Source organism: Eubalaena glacialis, chromosome 3 (assembly GCF_028564815.1).
Source record: "Eubalaena glacialis isolate mEubGla1 chromosome 3, mEubGla1.1.hap2.+ XY, whole genome shotgun sequence".
Classification (NCBI taxonomy): Eukaryota; Metazoa; Chordata; class Mammalia; order Artiodactyla; family Balaenidae; genus Eubalaena; species Eubalaena glacialis.
In genome coordinates, this window is record NC_083718.1 from 4,465,001 (window position 1) to 4,488,965 (window position 23,965).

A 23,965-nucleotide genomic window follows, 5' to 3' on the forward strand; every position below is an offset into this window, starting at 1 on the left:
CAGCCTCGGGCTCTGCCTTCCAACCAGGACACCCCAGTTATCACGTGGACTGTCTTCCTGATTCATGAATGAACACAGCCTGACCCCTTGGGTGTAAGGCTCCTTGGTGCCATACACTAGAGCCAACTAAAATTATTCTGCCCGAAGGCCTCCTAATTGTTGTGGGGGAGCATGCAATAAACAAAAGCACGTGTGGCGGCAATTCAGCTATCGGGGTGGAACATGCTCACAGTAAAGTTTAAAGTCGCAGGCAAAGTGAAGACAATAACTGCTTGAAAGCCCATAAACCCTACAAGTTTGAAGCTGCAAGCTCTTCGTGACAAAAGAAACTGAGAAAGGGTGTGACTGATTCAGCACAGGGTAGCTTCTAAAATTACTAAATAAAGACTACATACCCCATACAAGAATTTTCAAACAGATTCATTTTTGGAATAAGTCTCAAAATATAACTAATTAACATGAATAACATAACTGTAAGCCTACATGTTGTTTTGATATTGTTATTGTTTTATTGTTTGTTTTTACTGTTATTTTATTTCTTAATTACTAACTATAAGACACCCACAACTCCTTAAATAAAGGACACAATTAAAACAGATGTTGGAAGCATCTGCATTACATTTTTGTGGTAAATTATGTTTAGTCTCTTGAGATATGTGAATCTGCAAGTTATACTATAAAAGAATCCTCAAATCTCAGAAACATTAAATACTCAAAATCACGTATGACAACTAAAAAAATCAAACTCTAGAGCGAAGGAAGCTTTTTATAACACCTTAAGTGTTCTGCATTCTCATTAATGAAATCTCTTGTTGATCTGAATGCACTTTAATTACATACCGCCAGATCTTACTAACTAATTGGGATTAACTTCTACATGTCAGTCTGTTAACTGCTTCCTTCACATAAATACTTTTCATTTTAAAATAAAATTCCTTCTGCTGTGCCACAGGCTCACACTATCACAGGTGCAACCTCGTTAAACAATTAATAATTTCCCATGACTAAATTAATTTCTTTAATTTCCTTTAAATTTGAAGGCAAGACATTTAATGAGCAATAAGATAATTCGGGGTACCATTATGGTGATAACTCTCTCTGGGGAAATTAGAAGTGTCACAGCATGGACTCAACAGACTCCCCAGAGAGAAAATTATGTCCTGATAATTCCTAGAGGTATTGTTATCAATGATCTAATATACAAGCCAGTATTAATTGCAATATTTAACATCATTAATACGGTTTTCACTGTTACTGCAAATTCACCTCTTACTGGTGATTTTCATATTACCAATTATGTAATCTAATAAATTATATTTATATTAACATTATTACATTTCTCAAAAATTTAAGAGTTACAAAACTTCAAAATGCCCTTCAATTTTATTTGGCAATAAAGCTCATGCCATGTATGATCTTTAAAGAGATATTACTCACCTCCAAACTACACAAACTAGAACATCCTTTTGACAATATCTAACATAAAGCTGTTATACATTATTTTCTACAAACCTCACCAGAAATAAAAAAAAAACACAACACATATTAAAAACAAAACCAAAACACCACATGTGCCAACAGAGTCTAATTAGTCATGCTTCTTCCCATTTGAAAAATGATCTCCCTAAAATTTCTTTAACTATTTCAAAAGTAACCTATTCCTAAAGACACTAAGTGTCTGAGATTTACATCAGTTGGAACAATATGCCATTAATCATTATAACTGGCTTTTTATCAAGCAAAGGAGAGAATTCACTACAGCATAAGAAAAATGAGTGATCAAATACAACCAATTATCTAGTTAAACATTTAGAAGACCCCAGTATTTGTATCATTTAATCATCATTAGTTATACTACCCAGCATAATCACTATATCCAAATTATGTAACCAGAAATACTGATGACCTTTCCCAGCATTTCATGAGTAGGATAATGACGAAGACACTCCCATCTGCCCCATGAGCACCACCAGCCATACCTGGTAAAATTAAATATGGCAAGCAAAAGCCTTTTCCTGAGAGAAACAGAGACAGAGACAGACACAAATAGAGGGGAGAGGTTTTCTACAATGTATTCATTTATTCCACAGTTATTAATAGAGGAGGGAGATTAAACAAATACATAATCCAAAACAATAAAAAGACAATAAGCACATACATAATAGTATCTAATATTTAAGCACTATGCAGAGAAATAAAATAGAGTGATATGATGGAAAATGAGTGCATGGTTATTTTAGAGTGGGTAATTCTGGGATGACCTTGGTGAGAAGGTGACGTTTATGGTGAGATTAAAAGACCCGAAGGGAAAAAAAGGGCAGAAAGAAAACCTGGAGAACATGCCTCGAGGAAAGAATGAGCTGGGTGTGTTGGAGGAACACTGGCTGGAGGATGGAGAACAAGGGCGACGGGGTGAGGAACGAGGTTAGAGGTGAGCACGACAAAACCGCACGGCGCTCTGACAGCACCAGTGAGGGACGTGGGTCTCCAGCAGGGAAGCACGGTACTGTGAGCTAACACACATTTTACAAGGACAACTCACGACGCTGGTGGGGAAGGAATGGAGAGGAGGACGAGTAAAGCAAGAGTGGAAGCAGGGAGGCTGGACAGGAGGAAGTGGACCCGACCTGACTGCTACAGGGAGGTGCGAACAGCAGACGGAATCAGGATATGATCTTGAGGTGGAGGCAAAGGAGCTGCTGAGGAATTGAATATGAGGAGAGAGGGACAGAGAGAAATCAAGGATAAATCATGGATCTGGGGCTTGAGCACCTCGATGGATAGTGATGCCACTGACTGGGATAATAAACAAGGCTAACGAAGCAGCAGTGTGGGCAGAAGGCAGGTAATAAAAATGTAATAAAGGATATAAGACGATACAGAACCAACCACTGGCAGAGAAACCTGTGCTCCAAGAGCATCACTGGCAGAGCATCGTCATCGTCACCCTCATCCTCATCCCCATCATCGGGGTTCTTTCTACGTGCCAAGCACAACACTAGAAGCTCCATAGCTCATAGGAGGTAAAAACTATGATCCCTCTAATTTATTGATAAGAAAAGTGAAGCATACACATGTTCAATAACCTGTCCTCCATCACACAGCCAGAAAGTGGGGCATCCAAGAATTCACCCCAGGCAATCGGACTTCAGGGCTCAGGCCCTGAACCACCCCACTAAACAGCCAGCGCTTCTGATTCCTCCCAGCTCCCCCACGTGTTCCTCCCCATATAAATCCTGGTGTCCACAGGGCTCCATCCTCAGCCTTCTCTTCTCACTTGGCTCATCACTCTGGGCCACGTAACCCATTGTTCCATCTCTTCCCATCTGTTGGTTCTGGAAGTTAGTGTTGAGTTAAACTGATCCGTGGTGCTCCCTTAACCCTCTACTGGATACCCTATCAGAACTCTCCTAGAAATTCCTCCTCCTCCATCCCCCTCTTCTCCTACACTGAATGATATCCAGTCAAGGAAAAAAAAAAAAATAAAAGGAATGCATAATTAAATGTATTCTACATAAGTGTTCCTGGAAAAAGAAGTGCTTATCAAAATTTCTAAATCTGATGAATATTTGTTTTATGAATATTTAGTGAGAAAGATGTATGAAACATAACCACAGTCATATGAAAAAGTCATAATATTCACATAATAATAATATAAAGGGAGACAAAATATAAAGGTATGCTAAATGTAAAATGACACAACCGAATTCTAACAAACATATTAGAATCTATACATTCAATGTTGCCCTTCAAACAAGCACCGTGAGAGGATATGGACTTACTCCAGGAAGGCTTTCAATACTGAAAATATGTTTGAAATTCCTCCTTGGATTGTAATCAGTTTGTGAATCACATGAAAATTACTGGTCTCATTTAAGAAGATATCTCATTTTGATCGAAAGAAGAATACCAAGACTATCTACTTTTTTCACCAAGTACATACTTGGCTCCAAAGGATTTCTGAATCTTCCAAATATTACATTCACCCTCAAAAATGGAACAATTTTCATTACTGTATTTATTAAAACTATATTTCAGGCTCTGAATGCAATTCCAAATAGAACTGGGAAACTGTTTTGATTAATGTCGACCTCATCTTTGCCCACATCAGACTATTCAAATAGAAACTTCCAAGAGAGCAGATGAGAGAATCTTTACCGTATTCCCATTCTTTTAAAAATCATCTAAATTTCTCAAGGCATTTCCTTTAAAATTTAAGGAACACTTACCCCTAAATATGTAAATACGAACAACCAATCTAAATTCAAAACTCAACTAAGCTTTAAATATTTTGGTATCACTTCTCATTTGACAGATTTCTTATTATTCTATATTACCACATAGTCTTTTCCTAAAATAACTCTCAAGTAACTAAAAATCTATACAACATAATATAATTAGATTGATCAATATTTAGCTTTCACTTAGAGATTAATTCATTCATCCAACAAATATTTATTGAGTACCCATGACCAACTACTCATTGATATAAAGCATGATCTACAGAAGTGAACACTGCACTGCTGGTATAGCATATTCTGATGTGTTAGAAGCATACTAGTGTAAGAAATTACCCAGTAATCATTATTTTTCTGAGAGTAATCTTTTTGTTGTCTTCCAAATTACATGTTTCCTCTAGGATAACACTTTCCTTAGGGCCTCTACCATGTAGTTCATCCACATTATAATGAGCCTTTATGCTATTAGGCTCCATTAGGGACTAAATCTCCTTGAACGGCTCCTGAGACCATTACCTCAGCATCTGAGATTTGGAGCCGAAAGAGAGCATGGTATAAGCAAGACATGACTGAATCTGTGTCCAAAATAGGGAAAGACGCAAAATGCAGCTGGAGAAGAAAAAGGCGACCAGATGATGCAAGACCCTCTACGTCACACAAGGAAATGCAGAATCCACCCTAAGAGCCATTAGGAAGTGATACAATAAAAAGTACACTTTGCAAAGATGGCTTTCGCTACAATGTAAAGAATGAACTAGAAATGGTAAAATGAGAGGTAAAGAGATCAGTTCAGAAGCTTCTGCGATAATCCATGCAAAAGGTGGCAGTAATCTAAATAAACTACAGTAGTTACAGCCAGGATGTAGAGAATTAGCAGATTCAAGAGCTATTTAGGGAGTAAAATCAAGACAAGAGGAAAACTGCCTAAATATAAAGTATGCGATTCGCTTGTTTGTAGTTTGGACGACTAGATGGACGGTGCTAATAGTCACAGGCAAAAGGACAATCTTGGGCAGGAAATAATAAATTCCATGTTGAAGACTCGAAGCTTGAGGTACCTATAAAAATATCAAGAGTCACGGTGATTGAGAAGATCAGACTGGCCAGGAAACGGATGAGGAGCTCTTTCTGTGAAACTAAAGAGTGAGACAGACCCGGTGCCAATCCCAGCCCCGCCACTTACTGGCTACGTGACCAAGGGTGAGTTAGTGCATTGGTCTGAGCCTCAGTCTCTTCATTTGTGAAGTGTGACAGATAATGCCTCCTACGGCTTGCGTTAGGAATAAATGAAACACACATTCACAATGCTTCGCACAGGGTGCGTGCGCTGTAAGAACTCAATCCGCAGCAGGTACTGGTAGCAGCAGCAGGGCTACTGCCCTGGACAAAAGCCAGGAGCCAGGGGCCAAGTGTCCAACTAGTGCGAGGGGTCATGAGGAGGCCAGGAGACAACAGCGACAGGGAAGGTGAACGCCCTTTCTTCGGGTGGCAGAGCCTCGACGCAGCAGGTTTCAGCCCTCCCTACCCCAAGAACAAGGAGGAATCGTGGTCTGGAAGAGGCTCTGTGGATGGACAGGCTGCCATCCGACCCCCGATCCTCACGGCGTGGGGTTATTAGACAGCCAGCAGCCGCCACTGAGAGGGTGACGGGAAACAGTGTCCTTGGGGGAAAGAGGTCTGTTCCAGTTAAACCAAGGAGGTGAAAAAAAGTCCATAAGAAATGGAGGATGTGTTTTTTTTTTTTTTAATAAACCATTTAATATATATTTACTTTTGTATATAGACTGTTACCCAAGAAAAACAAAAATGGTAAATTAAGAGTTCAGACATCTTAGACCACACCTGACTTCTGGGCTCACAAAGATGTGGAAACCTGTCCTGGAGAAAATTTCTTTCTTTTTCTCTGAGCTCTTCTTCCCTGATCCAGCGCAGGCTGGTCTCTCACACCTCGGTCTAACAAAGCGTTGCCAAGAATGGCTTCCCATCGTATTTTTGATGTAGGTACCAAGGCACAGGCCACTGCTTGAACTTGTGCCAGGAAGAGAAATTCCAAAGACATTTATGTATCTTAATATTCATTTAAAAGGCGGTGCTTGAAAAGATGGAGAATGGGTTGATCTGACACCCAATTTGTCTTCAACAAGCATTTACTGAATGCCTACTACGTTCCCTAGGTACCACTCTGGGGTCTCGGGATGAAGCTTATACTCTAGAGAAAGCAGACAATGAAAAAGTGAAATGGCGATCAATTCTACGCAGAAAAATATGGCAGCAAAGGCTTACTGGGTGGGTGTGAAGGTTCAATTTTCATTAAATGATCAAAGAAGGTGATAGTTAAATATACCCTGGAAGATGATGAGTTAGTAAGCCTATGAGAAACTACTAGAAGGTTTTAAACAGACACAATTTGACTGAAATTTTGTATTTTACATTTAAAGTTTATATAACTTTTATTGAGAGCAGGCTGAAGGGAGGCAAGGATGGAAGCTGGGAAGCTACTGAAATAAGTTATGTGAAAAAGTAAAATTACTTTGACCACAGTAGTAGCAGCAGAGGAGGCAAGAAGTATCCCAATTCTAACTGTATGTTAAAGATGGAGCTGTGGGGTCTGGGAACAGGCGAGACACAACACGAGAGAGCTGGAAGAAGCCAGGGACGTCTCCAGGAGCTTCAGCCTGAGCAAGGGAAGGACGGACCTGCCACCAACTGTGATAGAGAGGCCTGCAGAGAGAAGGGTTGGGGGGGACCATTCAGAGTTCAGCTTCGCACGTGCTCGCTTTGAGACACACAAATTTGAGGTCAATCAGGCAACTGGATACATGAGTCTGGAATTCAGGACAGAGGTCCAGGGACAGAGGTCCAGGCTGAGACACAAATGTTAGAGCCACCAACATATGGATCATACTTAGCATCACGGAACTGGAAGAGCTCGCCAAGCAGGGACATAGATAGAAGGAGGTCTCAAGCCTTGAAGCCCTCCATTGTTAAGAGGTCCAGGAGGTGAGGAGAAATCAGCAAAGGATGGACCAGTAAGATGAGACAAACAAGGTTCTTGGAAGCTGAGCAATGAACAGGTTTCAAAGAAGAGAGTACGATCGACTACTGAACGCAGCTGATGAGCCACGGAGGCTGAGGCCTGACGGCTGACCAGGGACTGAGCAGCTGCACATGACCGGGACCTTGACAAGGCAGTCTAGCCGGGAGGGTGGGGAGGAGGCTTCACTGGAGCACACTTCGGAGAGTGAAGGGGGAAATGGGAGACAAACCTGCAAATAAAGCTAAGAATTAGCAATAAAAGGCAGCAGAGAAATAGGTTAACAGCTGGAGAAAAGAAGGACTTTAAAAGCTGGTTTTTGGTTTGGACTTGTTTTGGTTTTGAGATAGGCTGCGACAGGGGACCCTCTACCTGACCCTCTACCTCTTACTTGCAACTGGGCAACAGGATGTAAAGAAACCATAAGGGACTAAAAATAACTGCATGCATGTGCAGTCAGGCAGTTATGAACAATAAGATACACAAAGGCCACAAACCAACGGCCCCTTCTGAGGTGCCAGCAGCAAAAGCAGGGTCCTGCACACGATCCCTGCACACAGCACCACCCAGAGGGCGAGCAGACCACCTAAGCCAGGCCTCCTGCCAGACCTACCCCGCCCTCAGCCCGTTCAATGAACCAGCTCAAGCCCCCTCGGGGAGCAAGCAAGGGCACCTAATGCTCCTTTTCACCCCCAGCCCCACCCCCCAGCGGCACGAGTCTCAATAAAGCCTTGCCTGAATCTCTCATCTGGCCTCTTACCAATTTCTATTGATTAAAGAGTCCAAGGACCCGAGCAGGTCACGGTTTGTCGTTTAGATGGAAGAGAGAACCACACGACGGTGTGCTAGTGAAGGGCCTGCAGAGAGGGGCAAACAGGAGCAGGGGGTGGATGGGATCCGGTGGTCAGGGGCGCGCTGGCCTTGGGCACAGTGTGGCTGGTTCACAGGGTAACAGAAAAGGCCAGTCATGTGACTACATGTCTGGGAGAAGTCGGTGGAAGTTCTCTTCTGATTGTTTCGGTTTTTTAAGCGAAACAGGAAGCAAGGGCATCAGCTAAGTGTGAGGATGGGGGAGACAGTGCTGGGGGTGTGAGGAGAGCAGAGATACGAGATGTCACTGAGGGGAGAGGGAGTGAAGGGACCAACAACGTGACTGCTAGGCAGCTGAGGTTTACTTGAGGTTCACAGTCAGGAACTGAAACTACTGTGGCAGGAGCCTTCTTTCCTCAGAACAGCTGCCGCTCATTCTCCTGTGCCTGAAGTCATTCAGTGAAGCAAACTGTCAAAAGGAGAACATCCCACCTAAATTTCTACAAAGGATTCAAAACACAGAAGCTGTACTCAGTGCAACTTATAACAAACAGCTTGGCAAAATCAATTTATCAAAAGAAGTAAACTACGTGATGACCCGTGTTTCATCAAGTAATTCTGTAAGATGAGCTAAAGACAGGGGACGGTAATACAACCATCACGTCCCAAACTCATCCCGCTCAACACAGTCCACGGCGGCAACGGCGCTCTGGCCCCCAGGGCGCCCAGATCACTACCCCAAACGTGCTGCAAGGTCACCTTCATCTCATCCCTACACCTCGCTTCACAGGGATGCAAAAGCACAGGGGCACTGCAGTCTGGGCCAGCAGGAAGCTTACAGGAATGGCTGATCTACCTTACTGCTTGGGTTGGAAGACTCCCAGACAAGGTTCTCATACCGTCCAAGCAATAAAAACGAGGAATGTCTATTTTCCTGCCTGTAGATCTGGGAAGCTTTCCCTCTTTCACAGGTAGCCAAAGTGTTGCTTGCACTAGATAGCTTCAAATTTGCAAATAAAAATTATAACCCAAGTCCTGGTGATTATCATAATTAAAACTAATCCTCCCTTCTAATCACTCCCATAAATTCTTAAAATTGTGCTCTGATTATAATTGTTTTGTATTTATCTTTATGATAAAAAGTGAATGTACCATAGTGCTCTTCACTCAATGATCAGAAATCAAAATACTCAAAAAATGTTAGTTGTAAACTTCCGTTGTTTAAAATTAGTCTCATACTAAAATATTTTAGTAAGTATTTTCCTATTTCTCTGTCACCACCTTTATATAGTCTGAATTTTCTTTTTTAAATTAAGCTAAATCCATTGTTCCACCAACAAGAGTCCAACAAGATACAAATCTAGTCAAAACATCCTTTCAGTACTTTCTGGCATTAGTAGAAGGAATCAAAGGAAAAAGGGAAGGAAAATGAAGCTGATAGAAAAAAAATTTCCCTAAGTTCAAGAGAATGACAATACACACAAAAAAATTAATAGAGATACATAAATCTCACATCCTAAAGCTTAAAAAAAAGGAACTCACACAGTACTAAAAAAAAAGGAACTCTCACAGTAATATGTGAGACCACATATTACACATTACGGGGTTAGAGTATTCATCTCAGAACAAGAAAAAGAAAGATATGCCAAGAATATACATCACTTGTCATTATACAGGGGATTGGTATTTGACACTTAGAAAGCTGACTTCGTTTTCTGTTTAGGTCCAGACACGTATTAGCATCACAAAAGTAGGAGTCACTCAGCTAACCATATGTTGCCGTATCACCCCGTTATTCAGGCCAATGGTGTGGAACAAAACAAAAGAAGGTTGTCAGCCCCTAGCAGAGCCTGTCCTTTGCCAGCCTTTAAAAATCATGCTACTGAGAGCAGTAACATTTTTCAAAGACTTAATAAGCAATAACGCCTGTAAACTCTTGTCAGGTAATCTCACACCATCAGTCTGGACGCAGAGACAGGAAAAACCCTCCCTCCTTCCCCCACCCCTGGGAGCAGCAGCAGGAGGCAGAGATGAAGGGAACTGTGTGAAAAGAGATGCAGAACCACGGACGTGGTTCTGAAATGTATGCTGCATGGTCCCAGGAAACCATGACTTTCCTGGCTGGTGAGTCAGTAGAAGGCAAAAATGAAAGTGCTCATTTTTTTTTTTCCTTTGAAATTTAGGACTGTTCAAAACAGAATTTCAAAATCATGACATGAACTACCTAATTTTAGAAGTGCTTCTTTTACTGTCTTCACTAGAAACAATATAATACGGGCCCATAGTATCTATGTATGTGTGTAAAACTAGCACTAAGATACGTCTGTATCTAATAGATAGAAACTGCTTACTATAATCTTGGTAATTTATGACCATACACAAAATATAGATGGTAGATCTAAAAAAAAGAAAACAATCATCTTGAAATTAAAATATTGGTCTTACTCTAAGCTCTAAAGGTTCTCTTTTCTGAATACGGTACAGAGAATTCAGACGGGTGTAACAAAGAAAACAATGTAAAATTCAATTGGGTAAAGGGCTAATTTAAATATGTTCATTTGAAGGCGTCCCTTTCAATCACACATTCTTATCGAGCCCCTGCTTCATGAGGGGAGCTGCAGTATCACAGGGCATCCAAAGAAACTAAGACACAGTCTAAATCCTCAAGGAGAGTTTAACCCAATAGCAAAGATAAGGAAAATGCCCATGTAAAATGACACAAAGGCCTCAGAAACACCAGAAGAGACATACAAAGGAGGCACCATCACGTTTCCAAGGAAAAAATATTACTTTCACAAAATCAGAAAAAGCTTCAGAGTGGAGATGGCATTTTAGATGGTCCTTGAAGGGTGGGCAGGATTTCAAAAATTGGAGAGGGGGATGAGGGCACAAGATGAATAAAGTCACAGAGGCAGAAAAGACAGTTTATTCTGGAGGCAGTATTTCCTGCACTGTGCCTCACAGACATGGATTCTGAGAGAAGCCAATAAATGTGCTTAAACAAAAAGGATCCCGTGGTCAAATAAGTCTGGAAAACACTACCCCCCGAAACCCCCTCCAGGAAATTCACAGTGCACCCTAATAATACAGGGAAGGCTCTGAGAAAGTACTGTCATGAAGCAGCTGTGTAAACCCAAGCCTCCCAAACTTATCTGACTACGGAACTCATTTGAAAGAACATCTATAACAGACCAATTACAAGTACTGAAATTGAATCTGTGATTTAAAAACTCCCAACAAACGAAAGTCCAGGACCAGACGGCTTCACAGGCGAGTTCTACCAAATATTTAGAGATGAGTTAACACCTATCCTTCTGAAACTATTCCAAAAAAACTGCAGAGGAAGGAACACTCCCAAACTCATTCTATGAGGCCACCATCACTCTGATACCAACACCAGACAAAGATACCACGGAAGTACATCTACCAATTCTTCACTTCCAGAATTACGATCAAGCAAAATTGGGACAAGGCTAGCACAGTAAATTTGGGACACTGTAGAAGACCTCCAACACCAAACTGAAAAAATATGGTATTTATTAATAACAACAACAGAAATGAACTGCTGCTCTGTGCAGGGATGAATGTTATTTTAGACACGTCATCATACATTGGGCTTTAGGGCAAGCATCCATAGTGAACACAGCATGCTAGGCAATTAACTTCTATAGTGTGTGTACATGTTTTGCTGAAACATTCCTTTAACTTCATTTCATGTTATAAAAAAACGAGCAACTACGTAACAGGGGAAACACATTGCTACTCAGAGAAAATAAGAAAAGTGACAGTAACAGAAGGCAGTCGTGGGCAACGCAGGACCAGCCAGAGCAGAGACAGGCACTAGACACACAGGCGCCGCCTTGCCTTTTCTCTTCCTCTCTGAGCCAAACATTAGCTCCCAAAGCCTGTAGGTCATTCAATTCAAGTTAAAAGCTAAAGCTGCCCCCCTCTTTTTTTTCATATTTGTACACGAGAACTGAATATTCTAAAACAGTATTTTATAATAGAAACAATTCTGATTGAAGCTTGGATTCATAACTAGCATTTTTGGCTACTTTATTTCCTAAAGGGACTGTACATGTACTACTTCCTTCCTCACTGCATGTACATCTATGTCTACACACACACACACACACACACACACACACACACACACACACACACCTCTTATGGCTGCATTTATTAGAACAAATTACCTGCGGTTGGAACTGAGGAACAGGTGGCCCTTGCATCCCTTGTGATTGCTCATCCATCGTCTGAAGCAACAGGAACTTCAGAACTCTGCAAAAAATGTAAAGTTGAAATTTAAATAATGCAATCATTACCAGTACATACTAGAGATGAACTTAATGCTTCAAAAACGTCCATTAAGACACTCCATACTCTTATCTGCCATTTGCTAAATCCAAGCTCTGCTTAGCTAACACAAATATTCACTATCTCAGCTAATTCTTATCAAAAGTAGCACGTTATGCTTAGAAAATCCCGTTTTGTGAGATGAAACTCTCTCTTCTCCATTACATCTTATAGATCAAAGAGGCTTCCCCTCTCCCTCCCCGACGTGAGAAGATAATCCGCACAGTAAGCTTCCCAGAATTGTGGCTAACGTTTTACATTCCTAAAATGCACTTCATCTTCATACTCTAAAAATGTTACCACTTTTGTTCTTCGTGTCCAACTATAATGCTTACTGTGATTTTTAGGTTTAAACTTAAAAGGCCTGTCCTCATATGAGGGTGTTTACTCTTTTATGCATATATTTTTTGTAATTACAAAACACCCACCCATTAATTCAGTAAACACAGGCTGAAGACCAAGCATACGCCAAGTCCTGCACAAGGCTCAAGAACTAAACCATAAAACAGCCGACACCCCTGTCCAGGAGCCACTTCTGCACTGATTCTACACAATACCAAGTATCTCTAGGTTCTTCATAAGTGTAATTTTATAACTAAAATCTTGTGGGTTTAAAAAACTAGGGTCCATTTAAATAGGATCAACAGACAGAGAAATTAAAACACATTTTCACTTCATTATACCCTTTAAAAAGCAATAAAAATATTCCAGACATGGATTATTTGTATTGCAAATATTTTTTACCATCTTGTAGAAAACCTTCCCAATGGCATCTTTTAATTAACTTATGAACAGAAATTCATAAATTTAATATGTTCTAATTAAGCAATCTTTTCCTTTATGGTTAATGCTTTTGTGCACAAAATGCTTAATAATTTAAGAATTATTTCCCTACTCTAAATTCTCATACATTATCTTTCAATGTAAGCTTTATTGCTTTGCCTTTCATATCTAAACTTGCAATTGATCTGGAATTAAAGTTTTGTACAATATATGGTGAAGTCAATATTTAGTTTGTTTTTCCATATGGCTATCCAACTGACTTCAAATCATATACTGAAAAGACTGTCCTTTACCCCACACCCCATTACAGTGCTACTATATCATTCTCATCATATATCAAATGACTGCACACATATATATAATATACCAGTGTATAGTGTAGGTTTATTATAAAGTCTTGTTACATGCTTAATCACATATATGATTTTAATATAAATTTTAGAACCAGCCTGTTTGTTTCTATTAAAAAAAAAATAGCCTATTGAGATTCTGATTACAATTACATGAACTCTATATATCAATTTGGAGAAAACTGACATTTTAATAATATTGGGTCTTCAGACCCATGAATACAGGATATCTCATTTATTTTAGGTTTAATTTCTTTCAATAATGGTTTTCAGTTTCAATACTGGTCTTTCACATGTTTTTTCAGGTTATTTCCTAAGTATATTATATTTTTTGATACTATTGTTAATGGTAGGTGTTTTTTATTTCAATGTTCTGACAGCATACAGAACTACAACTGATTTCTGTATATTGACCTTTTTATCTTGCAAACTTGCTAAACTCTCTTATTGGTTCAAGTAGATTTTTTGTAGTTTCTTGCCTTGTTGCAATGGCTAGAACCTCCAGTACAATGAATAGAAGCAGAGACATCATTTTCTTGTTCCTATCTGAGGAGGAAAGCATTCAGCCATTTACCATTAAGTATAATGTAAGATGTACATTTTTCATAAATGCCCTTAATTTATCAGGTTGAGCTACTGCCCTTCTATCCTTACTTTGCTGAAAGATTTTATAATGAATAGATGTTAGATTTTTGTCAAATTCTTCCTCTGTGTCTGAGCTGATTATACACTTTTTAAATTGTTAAAATGTTGAATTTTGGTGGTTCATTTATTTTAAATTTTGAACATTCATTTTGGTGAACACTAAGCCAGTATTCATTTCTGGGATGGAGCCCATTTAGTCATGATATATAATCCTACTTATGTATTTTTGGATTCAATTTTATATAGTGTTGGATTCGAGGAGGCAGGAGAGGGAAGGAGAAAGAGAATCCCAGTAATAAATTAGAATATATTTTAGTGTGAAATCTGAATCATTAAACAATCAAGAGACAATGCTTTAAGGCTACACATTAAGGCAACACTGGTTATTTAAAATGTGTATAAGCAACAAGGACACTTTTGCAAAAGGTAGTATAAATTAAACAGTTTCTCCAGCTTAGGAAAAGAAAAGCTATTACAAGCCAACTACACATCCAAAATGGTATCTTACAACTTACTGCTATTATTCTAATGCAGGACAGATTATTGCTCAAAACTGCACATTTCAGAACACCAAGAAATTTTCATTTTTTTCTTACCTTTTAAGCAAGACAACATCAGAATAAAGACTTTTAAAATTAAAAAAAAATCTAAATCATTAAGATCAACATTTCACATCTAGTGTCCCACAGACAGTTTCCCAAGACACTTCATAAAAAAAAGGTTTCCTGGTCAAAGACCTCTGTGAAATACTACTCGCTATATGAATCTCTCTTAGAAAGTCATAGTAAATATTAGCGAAATGTTACTAAAGGACCCAAGCAGGCCTGCAGTTAAAACAACTTCATTTATATTTAACTTATTTAAGCATAAAATGCTTTCTTTGTGTAACATATTTTAACAGCCCACAGCCTGACTAATCCTGAGAAGAGAAGACACTATGAGAAATGTGCTAGATTATAACAAAGTGGGTTTCATCACACCTCCTGATGTGTGACAATGTCTAAGCAAATAAAATTATGAAGAAAAGAAGCCAAAGTAAAACAAAACAAAAAAAACACAAAAAAGAAACATAAAAATCAAAGGAAACTTAGAAGTGATTTAACCTAACAATCTGCATAACAGGGAAATCACTTCTACAGTATCCCAGACAGAGGTCAAAGAGCCTCTGCTTAGAAATAAAAGTCTGTATGAAATACTCATATTGCACATAAGCTTAGTAATACAACGAATAACACGCAACAAAATTTTCTTTGCATAATATCTAACACGGTTCCATGTGTCACTGGATTCTTAATGCTTTTACAGAATAAGGATATATCAATGTTTGTATACTGATTTAATATCATCGTATTTCCAAAGGCCAAATATATTTATATATTATCTCTTTCCACTAATCTCCTCACAAATGAAGTAAAAACACATTTAATGTATAAATATGTTAAACATGCATTCAGTCTTCTAGATTATAATTTCCATGATACAGGGATCTACCTGTGTCATCCACAGCTGTACCCCCAGTTCTTAGGTCAATGCTTGCCACAAAATGAGTGCTGAGCAAGTATTTATTTAATGAATGAATAAATGTATCTCTGTCATAAAAACATCAAATAATAATTGCTAAAGTTTAATAAGTCTAAAATCAATGGCGAGTAAAATTATGATCAACTTCAACAAATTTGGCAACCAATCTTCAATTACAAAAGGCTGCCCAAAGAAGGTGCTGCCTGAATCGGGTTCTCAATAAGGAAGAGAAGTTCACAAGGTTTAGATGACGCAATGAAGAGAGGAAACCTGGGAAAAGGAAAAAACACATCAAAATACCCAAAAGCAGAGCACAACATCTTATAAGTAAAATTAAAGTTGGCAGGTGGTGAGAGATAGCTGGGGGGAGTTAATATCAGAAGGTTAGGCTAACAACACAGACAGCTGTCCACTCACGAAAAAGCTTTTATGATATTTACTTTATCCAGCTGGTATCAGAAAGCTAATGCTGGGTTTCAAGAAGCTAAGAGAGAGAAGTTCATTTTTTGAAATACAACCTTTCTTGCTGTGTGACAGAGTAGAGGGGCTCACAACCACAAGCAAGACCAGTCAAGAAGCTACTGCAACAGTCCAGACAAGAGGTGATAAGGGCCCTCACCAAGGTCTCTTACTTCACCTCAACCAGCTTTCAATACAACTATCTCACTTTCTGCAAATGTTCTGTGCCCCATATTCTCCTGGATTTTCTCCCACGTTACAGCTACTTTTTCTAAGTTCCTTTTGCTATCCAACATTTATGTTGGAGTGCTCTATGACTTGAATCTTTATTTTTTTTAAACCTACCTTCTCTCAAGTCAACCCATCCAGTCCCATGACTTTGATTACTAACCATGTATGATTACTCTGAAATTTCTCTCTACTACACGCATCTGTTCTGAGCTCTGAGCCACAAACACCAATATCCAAATGACCGCCTGATAGCTTCACAATTCTTGAATAGAAGATTCCATCTCCCATTCTTCAAAAAAAAAAAAAAAAGAAGGCAAGCTTCTCTAATCTTCTTTATCTCTTTACGTGTATCACCATCTACTCAGTTGATCCAGCCCAAATTTCTTAAACTTATGGGTCTCAGGACCTCTTTATCTGAGAACCCCAAAGACCTTTTGTTCATGTGGATCATGGCTATCAGTATTTCCCACATTAGAAATAAAAACTGAGAAATGTTTAAAATACATACTAATTCATTTACAAATAACAGCAATCACTACGTGCTTATAAATAACATATTTTTATGAAAAATAGCTAACTCTTCAAAACTTAGAAGAGAAACATTGTTTTGTAAATTTTGTAAATTTCTTTAATGTCTGTCTTCTACATTCAGGTTGTTGAGATATGTTGTTTTGGCTGAAGTATACTTTTAAAAATCTGGTCTTACACAGATGTATAGTTGGAAAATAGAGTGTTCTAATACCCACCGTGGATATCCCTGTGGATATTCTTCTTTAGTACTAACACCAAACTTGACAAGTGGCAGATTCATAAAGGTTAACTGCAACGTGGACTGTCAAAACTTACCAATGAACTTTTGTACTCTGTAATGTGAAAATCCAATGGCCTCTCTTGCCCTCTAAATAGATCTTTTACTCATGCATGATTTTGTAACATCATGCACTGGTCATCTGGAAAATTTTAGTTCCCTTAGTTACTCAGATCCTCTATAAATGTTGAACATTTCATTATACAATATTCAAAAACACATTCATCAATATCACCACTAATCTCATCAGAAGTCTTTAAATACCAGGAAGATGCCAAGGACAGAGTGATGAATATAATTTTTCCAAAATTCCAACTTTCACTTTAAAAGTTCAAATTTTATCATTAGTAACAAACAATGTCACTTGTTTTCCCTTAAACGACAGGCACTTAATTTTCAAGAAAATGTCTACAAGACACCCAGGTCTGAATGTCAGTTGCTGCTTCAAGTGAAAACAGTGTCCCATGAAAACAGTAGCTGTCAGGCTGCTTCTCCAACACCTGCAGAGAGGCTTTTTTCAAGACAATTTTGATTTGCTGCCATGGTGCTTAAAGTCTACTTCCCATTTCATCACACATATTAAAGGACTTGTACTCAAAGGTTGAAATGTGATAAAAATACTACTCTTTAACTGCTTCATCAAGTACATTTTAAAATGAAACTCATACTTTTTATTACTATTCCATATGGTAGAGAAGACAAAGACTAGTAGTTTGGTATTGCTGCACTGATTCAAGCTAAGGCATCAGTGCTTTTACAAATAACGTCTTAATATTACAAAAATCACTTGCTCTTGCAGACCACATGAATGAACCTCAAGGACCCCAGCCAACCCCCAACCCTCACCATCCCCAGAAGTCGAAAGACCACACTTTCAGAAGCTCTGGTCCAGTCAAAAACCTAGAATTCATCTGTGATTCTTCCCTCCCCCTCACCTCCCTGCTCCCCATTCCAACACACCAGGAAGTGCCATTTGTTCTATTTCCAAAATAAATCTCAAATCTGTCCATGCTCCTCTATTGCCACTGATACAACCCTATAAGGTGTCATTATATCTCCGCCAGAGATTACTCTAATAGCCTAGGAAGTGGTCTCTCTTCTTCCACCATTCTCTTCACAGTGGTATTTCCAATCTTACGGAAAAACCCAAACGAACTTTTTGGCCACCCCAATATTTTAAAAACACAAATCAATTCATGACATTCCCATTGCTCTTGGACTAAAATCCCAACTCCTTGCCAAATACGGCAGGGCCCTGTAAAGCATCTCCTGCCTCCCCCTCCCACGTCAGGTCATCCTAGTCTCTCTCACTAATGACCTACCATCAACATGAAAACCCCTCTGCTCTTGAAACCCTTTAAGTCTTTCCTGGCTTCAGGGCCTTTGTACGCTGTCCCTACCCTAACAATCCTCTCCAAAGTAGGACCCAGCCCTCCCTGTTTACCTTTCATATCATCACCCTTTCATTCCTACGGAGCAATTATGACAATTTATAATTATCTTGTTCATTTTCTAACTTGTTTATTGTTTATCTCCTCTGCTATAAGGCAGGTAACATAAAGGCAGGACCTTATCATTTTGTTCCCTGCTGTACTCCCCCAGCAAGAACCTGGCACATAACGGGCACCCAATAAACATCTGCTGAATGAATGGAAAATCAGGAACAGAGGACAGATTTTACAGCAGCTTATGTTTAGACGTGTAGGACTTAAGACTGATTAGAAAGTTAAAGACAACTCCAAAAGTCATCATTAGCTTGGAGGACACAGGGCACGGTAGTAGCACCATCCAAACTAGACTGATAGAGAAGAAACCAAAATAGGGTGGGTGTTAGGAAGAGCAGGGTACAGGATGAAAATGATACAGAAAAACCTAACTGTGAGTTACTAGGAGAAAGGCCATATATAAAAAGTTCATAACAGCCAAATTTTGCCAAGTAAAATCTTTAGGAAAGGGGAATTCAATACACTGTCCTGTAATTCTCATATCGATTATTTTTATTAGCTAAAGCTCTTCAATGTGTTTGAAAACAGTTCTCTTTTTTAAAATGGAAGTATAATTGACCTACAGTATTATACTAGTTTCGGGCATACAACACAGTAATTTGATATTTTTATAGAATATACTCCATACAAAATTATAAAATATTGACTACAGTCCCTCTGCTGTACATTATATCCTTGTAACTTACTTATTTTTTACCTAGTAGTTTGTACCTCTTAATTCCCTTTACCTATCTCCCTCTCTCCCCTCTGGTTAACTATTAGTTTGTTTTCTGTGTTTGTGAGTCTGTTTCTGCTTTGTTATATTGGTTCGTTTGTTTTCTTTTTTAGATTCCACATACAAGTGAAAACCTACAGTATTTGTCTTTCTCTGTCTACATGTTGTCTTTCTCTGTACATCCATGTTGTTACAAATGGTAAAATTTCATTGTTTTTATGGCTCATTAATATTTTATTGTGTATATATACTACACCTTCATTATCCATTCGTTCATGGAAACTTAGGTTGTTTCCATGTCTTCACTATTTTACATAATGCTATGAACACTTGGGAACATATATCTTTTCAAATGAGTGTTTTCATTTCCTCTGGATAAATACCTAGCAGTTGAATTGCTGGACCATATGGTAGTTCTATTTTTAATTTTTTGAGGAACCTCCATACTATTTTCCATAGTGGCTGCACCAATTTACATTCCCACCAGCAATGCACGAGGGTTCCCTTTACTCCACATCCTCTCCAACATGTGTTATTTCTTGTCTTTTTGATGACACCCATTCTGACAGGTGTGAGGGGATATCTCATTGTGATTTTGATTGGCATTTCCCCAATAATTAATGATATTGAGTATCTTTTCATGTGCCTGTTGGCCATCTGTATGTCTTCTCTGGAAAACTGTCTATTCAGTTCTTCTGCCCATTTTTTAATTGGATTTTTTTTTTGTATTGAGTTGTATGAGTTCTTTATATATTTTGGAGATTAACCCCTTACCAGACATATCATTTGCATATATTTTCTCCCATTCAGTAGGCTGTCTTTTCATTTTGTTGATGATTTCCTTCTCCGTGCAAAAGCTTTTAAATTTGATTAGCTTTTGTTTTAGCATTTATTTTAGCTTTTGTTTCCCTAGCCTAAGGAGACATATCAAAAAATATACTGCCAAGACCAATGTCAAAGAATGCACTGCCTCTGCTTTCTTCTAAGAGTTTCATGTTTTCAGGCCTTACATTTAAGTCTTTAATCTATTTTGAGTTTATTTTTGTATACTGTGTGAGAAAATTGGGCTTTCTATTCTAGTCCATTGATCTATGTGTGTGTTTCTGTGCCAGTTCCATACTGTTTTGATTACTGTAGCTTTATAGCACCGTCTGAAGTCAGAAAGCATGATACTTCCAGCTTTGTTCTTTTTTCTCAAGAATGCTTTGGCTATTTGGGGGTCTTCTGTGGTTCCATACAAATTTTAAAATTATTTGTTCTAGTTCTGTGAAAAATGTCATGGGTATTTTATATAGGATTGAGTTAAATCTGTAGATCACTTTGGGTAGTATGGATATTTTAACAATATTAATTCTTCCAATCCATGAATATGGTATATCTTCCCATTTATTTGTATCATCTTCAATTTCTTTCATCAATATCTTATAGTTTTCTAAGTATAGGTCTTTCACCTGCTTAAATTTATTCCTAGGTATTTTATTCTTTTTGACGCAACTGTAAATGGGATTGTTTTCTTGATTTCTCTTTCTGATCTAAAGATAGTTTCATTATTAAGTGTACAGAAATGCAATAGACTTCTGTATATTAATCTTGTATCCTGCAACTTTACTAAATTCATTTATTAGTTCTAATAATTTTTTGGTAGAGACTTTAGGGTTTTCTATATAAAGTATCATGTCATCTGCAAACAATGGCAGTATTACTTCTTTCCTTCCAATTTGGATGCTTTCTATTTCTTTGTCTTGTCTGATAGCAGTGGCTAGGATTTCCAATATTATGTTAAATACAAATGGCAAGAGTGGGCATTGTCTTGTCTCTGATCTTAGAGGAAAAGCTTTCAGCTTTTCACCACTGAGTATGAAGTTAGCTGTGGGTTTGTCATTATGGCCTTTATTATGTTGAGGTATGTTTCCTCCATACCAACTTTGTTGAAATTTTTTATCATGAATGGATATTTAAATACTCCAAATATTTTCATATATATCCACAATCTCAGTACACATTAAAGTAAAACAATCTTCCCATATTCTTGTGTGTAGTCACATATTTTGCAGAAAAGAAAACTATAAAATTAAGAATCTGAATTTCATATATAAAAGCTAACTCAGTGACAAAGTATTTATTTATAAGCAATTGTGTCTGTCAGTGGACTAATTCATAATTCACATGACCCTGATAAGAAAATTATTAAGTAAAATACAAAATACTATATATACTATAAACGATAAATAACATAGCCTTCAGTGACACGGTATTAGATAGCCATCTTAATTTGAACACTGAAACAGCATTTACAGCACCATTCCTTAAATGAAAACAACACCTTTCCTAGTTCCATTTTAATAAACTTATAAAATACAAAGCCCTGAGATAGTTATAAGCAAATTAAATCAAGCTAAATTTATACTTTTTTTCTGAATATTACTTGAATTGAATAACCTCAGTTAATATGTTCACCTTGGCCAAAATCTTCAACAAAATGAGAAGCTTTATTCTGTGTCTATAGACATCCTCAATGAATTTATTATTTCTTACAGGAACTGCCTTAAAATCATACATTTCAAAACACTAACCTGATTTTTTTGTCAATTATAAAGTACAGTACTAAACATATGACAGAATAAAAAAGGTGAGACTTAAATATGCACTGATATTTCTAAGAAAATCATTTTGTGCATTTTATTTGTGATCGTGATTTTGGTCAAAAAAGTTATAACTAGCCATTAAATTAAAAAATTTTAATTATAGTCAATATTAAAGAATGCTTAGCTAAAGAAAAATATTTCCTTCATTCTGCAACAAAAATTACTTAATAATAAAGACTTAAAGGTCAGTCAATCTTGCAATCTTTCAATTCAACTTCTAACTTAAAGCTTAAAGTAAATGCAATTCAACTAACAATGGGTACGCATAGATTCTATTCATTAAAAATCTTTCTCTTTGTTTCCAAACATATATTTTGATAATTTCATCATTTTATCCAGTTTCTCACCAATTTTGACACAGTACTAAATCCTAAATATTGAACTATGTACATACCAATCTCAAGAGATTTCAGATAAACAATGATCAACTATATCATTCCTTATCTAACACATACTTTTCTATATTATTAAAGACTCTGGAAGCTACTTCCTGCTACTCATTACAGAAATTTTTTAAAAGTATTCTCAACAAAGAAACAAGTTAAAAATGGCAATCCAAGTATAAAATAATAAAATTATAGCACTGGAAAAGAAGAAGAAAAAGTAGAAGATCAAAATCTAGTTTAAATCTAGCGCTACAGTTTCATTCATAAAGCAGCATGTTCTGCCTTATTTTTGTTAATAGTTATAGGCACAAAGAAATGTACATTAGAAATAAACATAAAACATGTCGAATATCACTGATAAAGAATACAAATTTAAGCAACAATGAAATAGTATACACCTGAGAACCTTTCAAAATGACACATATTTAAAAATTATATGTAATGCTTACATACATGTAATAACCTTTCTAGAGAACAATATGGCAATAAACACTAATAATCATTCATACACTTTTACTCAGGACTCTCAATCCCACAACTCTATCCTAAAGAAATAAATCAGTGACTGAATTTTGGATTACATACAAGAATGTTTATTAAAAAGCATTTATCATAAAGGAAAACTAGGAACAACATAATGGTCCAACAATATGAAAATGTCTAAATAAATTACAGTAAACACATAAAATAGAACCCTAGACCGACCAAATGTTTATTAAAAATTGTAATGATATTTAAAGATGTACCCAGTATAATGTGAAGTGAAAAAGCAAGATTTGGAGACAAATTTCCATGTTATATGTACTCAAAGTATACTGTTCTTATCACTAACAATTAGATAATTGTGTCGTTATTTGTTTAAGCTAACTATCTTGCCAAAATATAAGCCAAATAAGGGTAGGAAATTACCTATTTTATACATCACTGCATCCCCACGGTGGCTGGCACAGAGTTAAACATATAGCAAATATATAGTCATCTATGATTCTAACATGAATTCATAATATTTTAAATCAAAAACAGGAAGTTGCCTAATACAATAAAATTATCTTTAAGAAAAGCACATTTGTATACACGTATGGGTATTAAAAATAGTACAGGCAAACGTAGCTTCCATTATAGCAAAAGGATAATTCAGACCAACCCTCCCCTCTGAGGGCTATTAGTTACACAAAAGAAATATTTTTCAATCTGCTTGAATGCATCATGGAGCTGTGGAAATAGGGAAGAATTACAGGACCAGTGTCTGAGGGATGAAGGAAACCAAGGAGAAGTGGGTCTAATATCTGGGCATTTTTTGCACTGCCTGTGGAAGGGCAGTTATGATGCCGAGAGGCTGTACAGCACTTCCAGCCTCTCGGGACTAGAGAAAGTGTAGTCCACAGCTCAGCAAGGGGTTGTGGCGAACAGCCCCACAATCTGGGTTGGGACCTTGAAAGCCTTAACCCTGGTAAACACACCTTCACAGTACTAAATCAT

At 37.6% G+C, this 23,965-nt stretch overlaps 1 protein-coding gene across 3 annotated transcripts in view; it reads right to left on the reverse strand.

The window, feature by feature from the left end:
- NEK7 (NIMA related kinase 7) overlaps window positions 1-23,965 on the reverse strand; it is a 145,621-nt gene that overhangs the window by 79,957 nt on the left and 41,699 nt on the right. For 2 of the 3 annotated variants that reach the window (XM_061185268.1, XM_061185267.1), the window contains exon 2: window positions 12,279-12,363. In XM_061185268.1, the coding sequence (XP_061041251.1) occupies window positions 12,279-12,335 (57 nt within the window). In that variant the 5' untranslated portion in view covers window positions 12,336-12,363. Of the gene's footprint in view, window positions 1-12,278; window positions 12,364-13,985; window positions 14,007-23,965 lie in introns of those variants that run through there. The other variant, XM_061185269.1, reaches the window with a different exon arrangement.